This window comes from Diaphorina citri, unplaced genomic scaffold (genome assembly GCF_000475195.1).
Source record: "Diaphorina citri unplaced genomic scaffold, Diaci psyllid genome assembly version 1.1 scaffold551, whole genome shotgun sequence".
Taxonomy (NCBI): Eukaryota; Metazoa; Arthropoda; class Insecta; order Hemiptera; family Psyllidae; genus Diaphorina; species Diaphorina citri.
In genome coordinates, this window is record NW_007377985.1 from 63,381 (window position 1) to 72,555 (window position 9,175).

The window sequence follows — 9,175 nt, forward strand, 5'->3', positions numbered from 1 at the left end:
ACTATGTTTCTACCATTCTAGTCCTATTATAATAGTCGATTCCTCCAGTGTGAAGACTGAAAATACTATCAAACCAAATGAGGACTGGTCCCTGAGCAGGACTATTATCACTTAGGTCAATGTTATTCTAACCTAACCAACTTTGTACGGATTTTATTCAGTTAATTACAACAGTGAGTACCTAGATGGTTGTATTTGGCAGGGGGTCTAGGAAACGAAGAGTTCCTAGTAGTCCAGGAAACGAAGAGTTTTTGCTGAACAGAAATAATATAGTCTGGGATTTTTGTCCAAGAAGTAGGGGATAGTGTCCGTGTAGGTATTGTTTGTTTTTAGTTTCGCATCCAGGTCAAATGAGATTCACAGGCAAAAGCAATATTTGTGGAAATTGTTTTCAATGTTATTCTAACCTAACCAACTTTGTACGGATTTTATTCAGTTAATTACAACAGTGAGTACCTAGATGGTTGTATTTGGCAGGGTTCAGCTGAGGGAGCTCTTTCACTGAAACAAATCCTTACTTTAAAGAACTCTATTCCATATCGAATTTCAAAGTTAACTTTTTGTTTGTAAATTTTAGTTTTGGTTTTGCAGATATGTTTTCAGGTGTTCAAATCCACATAAAAACACATTATTTGACCCAGAATTGTTATACTCTGTTTCTTTTTACTCTTATGGTCAGCTCTACAGTCTCATCTTGGCTTGCAGAAAACAACACCATGTAAATACAAAAAAGTTTTTTATGCCGCCAATCAGCTGATGATCCAATAGGAATTTCAACACGATATTGTAAATCTAGATCTAGAACAACGTCCACAAATGAACCAACCAAAGTTTCTGTCAAGTCAAGAGGAGACTGTAGAATCTGCCGTTTAGAATTTTTCTTATTTATGCATTTCCCCCTTTTAAGTTTTCAAGGTCAACTTAGTTTATTAATTATTATCATTTATGTATCTCCCAGTTTAAGACATTTCATGATTTCCTGTGTCAACATTTTACCCCTTCCATTCAGCGCTATTTCAGCCTCTCAATGCGTCTACCCCCTAACCTAACCGTTCCTCCCCACCCTCTTCTGTTTGTCCCCTTTCGCTCCGCGTAGGACGAGGACATCCCGGTGTATATTTGGTACGAAACAAATCCTTACTTTAAAGAACTCTATTCCATATCTAATTTCAAAGTTAACTTTTTGTTTGTAAATTTTAGTTTTGGTTTTGCAGATCTGTTTTCAGGTGTTCAAATCCACATAATTACACATTATTTGACCCCCAATTGTTACTCTGTTTCTTTTTACTCTTACTTTATGGTCAGCTCTACAGGCTCATCTTGGCTTGCAGAAAACAACACCATGTAAATACAAAAAAGTTTTTTATGCCAATCAGCTGATGATCCAATAGTGATTTCAACACGATATTGTAAATCTAACAATGTCCACAAATGAACCAACCAAAGTTTCTGTCAAGTCAAGAGGAGACTGTAGAATCTGCCGTTTAGAATATTTCTTATTAATTATTATCATTTATGTACGAGTATCTCCCAGTTTAAGACATTTTATGAAATCTGTGTCAACATTTTACCCCCTCAATTCAGCGCTATTTCAGCCTCTCAATGCGTCTATCCCCTAACCTAACCGTTCCTCCCCACCCTCTTCTGTTTGTCCCCTTTCGCTCCGCGTAGGACGAGGACATCCCGGTGTATATTTGGTACGATTCGTACCCCACGCACGAGGCCGAGGAGTACAAGGGCCGGATCTCTCGGGTCGACAAGGAGTCGCCCTTCGGGATGGCTTCGCTCAATCTAACCAAGATCCGCGAGTCGGACCAGGGCTGGTACGAATGCAAGGTCGTGTTCCTCAACAGGTCCCCCAACTCGCACAAGAATGGAACCTGGTTTCATCTTGATGTTCATGGTAAACCATTTTGTTGCCCTAATCTCGTCATGTGACCCCCCCCTTCCACTAACCGGGCCTGGGATTACAGTCTTTATATGAATTTCATCGAGGCATTTGTAATTTGTATAGCTTTTCATCGAAGAAAGTAAATTTTGTCTACGTAATAAGGCAATCCAAAGACCTCTCTTTGTTTACAAATAGAACATGTAAGTGTGACGTTATTTTGGCCACAATCATGGTTGTAAAGGCCAATAAATTGGAAAAGCGCTTTAACTTTTTTTAATGAAAGTCGTTAATGAACTTTTAACTAATTAATTTGCCATTAACCCAATACATATATGTGTCCAAATTTCCGTCATCACTTCAGCAGTCTATCCCTCGGAACTCCTTTGTATTCAAAGAGTGCGCTTTGAAAATAAAGCAACTCTTATGCAATCTACAGAATTGGTTTCTTAGAAACAAAAGCCATGCTCTTTGGAACAGAATCTTGTGTCCAAATTTCCGTCATCACTTCAGCAGTCTATCCCTCGGAACTCCTTTGTATTCAGAGTGCGCTTTGAAAATAAAGCAACTCTTATGCAATCTACAGAATTGGTTTCTTAGAAACAAAAGCCATGCTCTTTGGAACAGAATCAATAGCGTGAATTGCCTTGAAATGTCGAGAGATTGTAGTCCCAGCCCTTCCTAACTCACTGCTCTAGAAACTTCACTGAATCACTCGGTAGATTCTACTGTTTCACTGAAAAACTTAACTACCTCTGTAGTTCTCACTGTTACCCCCGAAATGGTCAAAATAGTCACTCGAACAAGAACGTTTCCTTATAACAAACCAGGCTGAAAGTAGGTACCAAGACCTGCTTCTAGGCTGTTTCTTTTTAACTTTCTTGCTGTGCAAGTGTAGCTTCTTGGAACATAAGCCAAGTTGTCATTCCCAACCTGCTCTTTGCAACCAATAAGAATCAAGGAAAAGCATCTTGAAGATTTAAAGCAAAGATCAAAAACTGCTCTGAAATTTTCGTGACTACTTAGACCAAGTTTCGTACTAACAATCACTTCTGTGGTTTGGTTGACTACTTATTAACACATGGACTGAAGTTTTCGCTCACTCTGTCTTTGTCCTACGAGGTAATTACAATATTTTCATGGAATGCTTCACTTCTAACTTGAAATGCCTCGAAAATGTTTAATTTTTTCTAATAAAGAGTGATTTTTTTATGGTGTTTGAATGTTACTAACAATAATATCTACTAACACTTCATAACTGTCATTAACACCCTGGTAATTAATAATGATAGATGATTTTTTTGGTGATATAACTCGGCCTGCAGAATCCCAATAGAGTCGGTGTCAGAAACTTCACTGAATCACTCGGTAGATTCTACTGTTTCACTGAAAAACTTAACTACCTCTGTAGTTCTCACTGCTACCCCCGAAATGGTCAAAATAGTAACTCGAACAAGAACGTTTCCTTATAACAAACCAGGCTGAAAGTAGGTACCAAGACCTGCTTCTAGGCTGTTTCCCTTTAACTTTCTTATTGGGCAATTGTAGGTTTTTGGAACATGAGCCAAATTGTTATTCTTAACCTGCTCTTTGCAACCAACAAGAATGAAGGAAAACGTAAAAATCTTCAAGATTTGAAGCAAATATCAGAAGCAAATTTGAAATTTTCATGACTATTTTGACCAAACTTCGTACTAACAATCACTTCTGTGGTTTGGTTGACTTATTAACACATGGACCGAAGTTTTTACTCACTCTGTCTGTCTTAGAAGGTATTTACAATATTTTCATTGAATGCTTCACTTCTAACTTGAAATGCCTCAAATATATTGATTTTTTCTTATAAGGTTTGTGATATCTTTTATGGTGTTTGAATGTTACTAAGAATAATATCTACTAACACTTCATCACTGTCATTAACACCCTGGTAATTAATAATGATAGATGATTTTTTTTTCTTTTTTTTTTGGTGATATAACTCGGCCTGCAGAATCCCAATAAGAGTCGGTGTTATATCGAGATTCTATCGTTCTTCTAAGCCGAGTTATTCCACCACTAATCTTTCTACTGTTTTTTGTTCATGTCTGACATTGTCCAATAAATCTATTTTATAATTATTGTCTAACACTGTCCACTGAAACTTTTCCAAACACCATTTTTGTTTGTGTATGTCTCACTTCACAGTTTTAGAGCATTAGACGTTTTTGTTCACACTTGATTTCATCACAATCTTCCTGTCTTGTCCCTAGTTTATTAGGTGATACACCCTGAATGTTGGATTTTCCAGCCGGAGTTAAGAAAATGCTTGCACCTTCGCTGGTAGGTCGTTGTGCCTTTGGTCCTCAAAGATTCGTTTGAGGAAGGAAAAACATTTTCCAAACATTAGGTAGTAGGTACGTGAAGATTCCTTACTGAGGAACGTGGAGTTTTGACGTCTCCACCAATTTTATTCTTTCTTTTTTTTTTCTTCTCCTTCCCCTTCTCTTCCTTCTCCTCCTTATTCTTCCTTATCCTCCCTTCCTCTCTTCCTTTTCTTCTTTTTTTCCTCCTTCTCCTTGTTTATTTCTCTCCCTTGTCTCTCTCTCCCTCAGCTCCTTGTTTCTCAGAGAATCTTCTCACTTCTCACACCACACCCTCATTTATATTCAGGAAAAGCTCCCCCTCCCTCCTTCCTCTTCCCTCCCTTCCTCAGAATTGAAGAAAAGAAACTTTATGATTAAAAATCTTTGAGAAATGATAACATAACTCTCAGCAAAATGTTCGTTTCTCTTGGAATTTTACTTTTCGGAATGAGCCTTCCTCTTCCCTCCCTTCCTCAGAATTGAAGAAAAAAAACTTTATGATTAAAAATCTTTGAGAAATGATAACATAACTCTCAGCAAAATGTTCGTTTCTCTTGGAATTTTACTTTTCGGAATGATTTCGGCCCGGCCTATAGGGGAAAATTTGTTTCCTTCCTGGGCCCATTGCACGAAAATACGGGTCCGCAAAACAAAAATTGTATTTTGAGCTTAGGTTAAGCGGTGTCCAGTGTCAAGTCCTAGGAAGAAGAAGAAGCTTGATCCTTTTCGTAGCTCAATAAAAATCAATTATTTGATTGTTTCGGTGAATATGAAGGTTTCATCCTAACGTATTTCTTGTGAGATTTTCCTTTGGCTCATTTTGGTGGGTGGTACTTTATTTTTAGTGTGTGGTACTTTATTTCGGGTGGGTGTTACTTTAGTTTGGATGGGCGTCATGATGGGCGGTGGTGTCAACTGTCAAGTCCTAGGAAGAAGAAGAAGCTTGATCCTTTTTGTACCTAAATAAAAATCAATTATTTGATTGTTTCGGTGAATATGAAGGTTTCATCGTAACGTATTTCTTGTGAGAAATGAGATTTTCCTTTGGCTCATTTTTGGTGGGTGGTACTTTGTTTTTAGTGAGTGGTACTTTATTAATTTCGGGTGGGTGTTACTTTAGTTTGGATGGGCGGTACTTTATTTAAACTTGATGCCTCTACCAGAGAGCGACCGTGAACAGTTTTTGTAAACAATGATTTTATTTTTGACGTCCGTCTGGTTGTTTCAGCCGGGTCCGCAAAACAAAAATTGTTTTTTGAGCTTAGGTTAAGTGGTGTCAAGTCCTAGGAAGGAGAAGAAGAAGCTTGATCCTTTTTGTAACTAAACAAAAATCAATTATTTGATTGTTTCGGTGAATTTGAAGGTTTCATCCTAACGTATTTCTTGTGAGAAATGAGATTTTCCTTTGGCTCATTTTTGGTGGGTGGTACTTTATTTTTGGTGGGTGGTACTTTATTTTTAGTGTGTGGTACTTTATTTCGGGTGGGTGTTACTTTAGTTTGGATGGGCGTCATGATGGGCGGTACTTTAAACTTGATGCCTCTACCAGAGAGCGACCGTGAACAGTTTTTGTAAACAATGATTTTATTTTTGACGTCCGTCTGGTTGTTTCAGGACTAGTGGATTCTTGACGTTAATTTTAATACACGAAATGTCTTTTGGGGGTAGGGGGGGACTACGAGTAAAAGAATGAAATGTAGAAATATTTTCACACAACAGTGAGCTTCAGAATATAATTCTTCGTCTTGAAATAAAAGAAAAATAAGGGAAGAGAAACAGGAGGAAGAGGAGGAGGAGAAGAAGAAGGACTACGAGTAAAAGAATGAAATGTAGAAATATTTTCACACAACAGTGAGCTTCAGAATATAATTCTTCGTCTTGAAATAAAATACGGGGATATGGGGGTTCGTTTTAGTGGTGTGTCGTGAGATTTTTCAAGGGGGAAACTATAAAGTATAAACCCATGTACTGTATCTCGATCTATTTGTGGTCTTAGGCTCCTTTCACATTCACACTGGAACTTGAAGTTTGCAGTTTTGTGTTCTATTCACATCTGAACTGCGAGATTATGTAAGAAGAAGGAGGAGGAGGAAAAGAAATAAAAGAGGAGGGAAAGAAAAGTTTGAACCGGAAAATTTGACAAAATTTTCCAAATTGGCTCCTCGCCTTGGATTGGGTACAAAAAAAAATAATTTCCAGATTTTCCAGGCAAAGTTTAAAAATACCTACCCCGATTTTTTTTTTTTGTCGTCGTCTCTGCCTTTTTTTAATAAAACAGCCTCTCTCCTCCTCTTTATTGATCAGAATGAGATTTTCGTAAATCCAAAGTCCCAAATCTTAACACTTTCTCTCTTGGATCAGTAAAAGAGTAAGTTTACGAGGACCTCTAGATCAAACATCAAAAAGATTCATCCTATATTTGGTCTTCTGGAAGAACACCTTTTCAAGATGAATCTTCACAAGTCAAGTCAGAATCTATCAGTATAATCAGTAAAAGAGTAAGTTTACGAGGACCTCTAGATCAAATATCAAAAAGATTCATCCTATATTTGGTCTTCTGGAAGAACACCTTTTCAAGATGAATCTTCACAAGTCAAGTCAGAATCTATCAGTATGGTATATATTCTTTTGGTATGCTATATATTCTTTTGGTACTTTCTATGTCTCTTCCTATATTTTTAACACGCCCCTTTTTCTTGCAGGTGTTTTCAACGATGGTACCGAGCTGAGGATATCAAATATTCGAAGTCAGGACATTGGGGACTACACATGTCTCGCTACCCATGTACTGTATCCCGATCTACTTGTGGTCTTAGGCTCCTTTCACATTCACACTGGAACTTGAAGTTTGCAGTTTTGTGTTCTATTCACATCTGAACTGCGAGATTATGTTTATGACGTTTTAGAATGAAATTTGACATTTTGTGCCAGCACTGTACCACCATGCGAGTATCCTTGCAGCTTAAAATCCAGGTTGAATAATCTTTTTAATTCATTTCAGCGAATAAAGGGCTCGAATAAAGTTTTGGCAGAGCAAATTCCAGGGGGTTTGATATCTTTTTAGTTACCTTTTATTATTCAGGGAAAATGGCCTAATAGTCAACTCCGAGCTTTTGAAAAGAACAAAACAAACAACATTTACCTTTTCTGTATGACTGTGATTGAGATGCCGGTTGGACTTTTTCGGCATAACTTACTTGTAATTACATTTATCAAGAAATGTATTAATGTTTCGTTTATTAGTTAATTTCCCATTTGTTTTTCAACGTTGGTACTGAGACTATCAGTTCCGTTTACTGTGTTGGGTGTTTTGTGCTTCAGTTTGTGTAGTTTTGTACACCTTGAGTTGCTTTTTTTTTGTGTGAAGAGCACTTTTTTCCATTCCAATTCCTCGATTTTTTAAATAAAACACCTAGTTAAATAAAATCAAAAAAAGCAGAGATAAAAAATTGCTCAGCACAAAAAAAAACATTATTATTGAAAATGAAAACTGTAGATCTTGGTAGTAATATTAATGATAAGGCAGAAAATATGTACAAATATTAGGCAGGTAAGTTTCAATTTCTAAACGAGAGAGACAATTTTTCAGAGCAGATATGCTTTGAAGTACGAGTATTTGAAAAATTGAAAATAATCGAGTCAAAAAGTCAATATTTCAAAAAGAAAATTCAAGAAAAATATGCCTCTCTCTAAAAAAACGTCAGTCATTTTATTAAATGTTATCAAAATACAAAACCAACACCTTTGAATTAATAGTGCATCAACTTTGTTATAAAATCTGATAGTGCGGGATCTATGTATACGTATATAAATTTACAGAAAAACAACATTAATTAGACATTTACTAGACCTAGTAGGTACCTATCTCCTACGTGAAATTCTAAAAACAAATGTGCCTACTTAACAAATCCAATAAGTCTATGGAAGAAAACGGAATACAAAAATAGCTAGACATGATAAAACATATAATTATAACTTGTCTTGTACATTTTTGATTCCATATTTTGCTTTTAAGCAGGATTCTATTTTACCACTTTCAGATGTTCTGTAAAAAATCTGTTCTAAATGTCTCTCGCCTTTTTACATGTCCCTCCTAAATTAAAAGCGTACTGAATTGTCCCACGTTTTCTTGAAGGGATTGACCTTCAAGAAAATTCCCTCCAACAGGGGAAAAAATCCTTCAAATCCCTCGTTTTCAAATCTTTCATTTTCTGAAAATTCCCTCCAACAGGGGACAAAAATCCTTCAAATCCCTCGTTTTCAATCCTTTCGTAAAAATTCCCTCCCAGGGGACAAAAATCTTCAAAATAGATTGCACACTGCTTACCTTTGGTCTTGACAACGACTATGTTGCTGAGCATCCCATCACCCAGCTCATTCTTGCCGACTACCTGGAACTCATAGGTAGTGGCAGGCGTAAGCCGGTTGATAGTGATCTGAGTGGAGCCCGGGGGAGTGACGGGAATGGGGAGCCAGTCCTTGTTGCCTTGCTCCCGGTACCTGGGGAAGTAAAGGTAGGATTAATCGCTGCTGCCCGACTGCAGTTTGTATGAGATAATATGTGTGGAAGTTGTATGGATAACATGTGTAGCAATTGTAGGAAATAAATGTGTAATTGTATAGCAGTTGTGTGAAATAATAGCTGATGCCCAACCACGTTCCATCAGCCAAAAAGCTTAATTTTTCTCCTTTACTGTAAGCCAGACCTGGGTCTTATTCCACTTTAATTTACCCCGGTATTGACATATCTCTAAGTAATGATCAGTGCCGTATCCAGCAAAGTCTCAATCAGGGCCGTATCCAGGATTTTGTCGAGAGGAAGGGGGTGGGGCGAGGGTCCAAATTTCCGGAGTCTCGCCTACAGTAAAGGACAATAATGAAGCTCGGGGGAGAGGCCCCCCCCCCCCTAAAAAAACCCCCCAACCCCACTCACACCATTCGCTCA

At 37.4% G+C, this 9,175-nt stretch overlaps 2 protein-coding genes across 2 annotated transcripts in view; one reads left to right on the forward strand and one right to left on the reverse strand.

The window, feature by feature from the left end:
- LOC103509986 (protein turtle-like) overlaps positions 1-2,342 on the forward strand; it is a 40,242-nt gene extending 37,900 nt beyond the window's left edge. The window contains exon 4 of the mRNA XM_026824165.1: positions 1,672-2,342. Within this exon, the coding sequence (XP_026679966.1) occupies positions 1,672-1,938 (267 nt within the window). The 3' untranslated portion in view covers positions 1,939-2,342. The remainder of the gene's footprint in view (positions 1-1,671) is intronic.
- Positions 2,343-8,328: 5,986 nt separating this feature from the next.
- The window catches only part of LOC103509987 (protein turtle-like), a 17,411-nt gene continuing 16,564 nt past the window's right edge, over positions 8,329-9,175 (reverse strand). The window contains exons 10-11 of the mRNA XM_026824164.1: positions 8,558-8,730; positions 8,329-8,441 (exon numbers count right to left, since the gene is read on the reverse strand). Of these exons, the coding sequence (XP_026679965.1) occupies positions 8,329-8,441; positions 8,558-8,730 (286 nt within the window). The remainder of the gene's footprint in view (positions 8,442-8,557; positions 8,731-9,175) is intronic.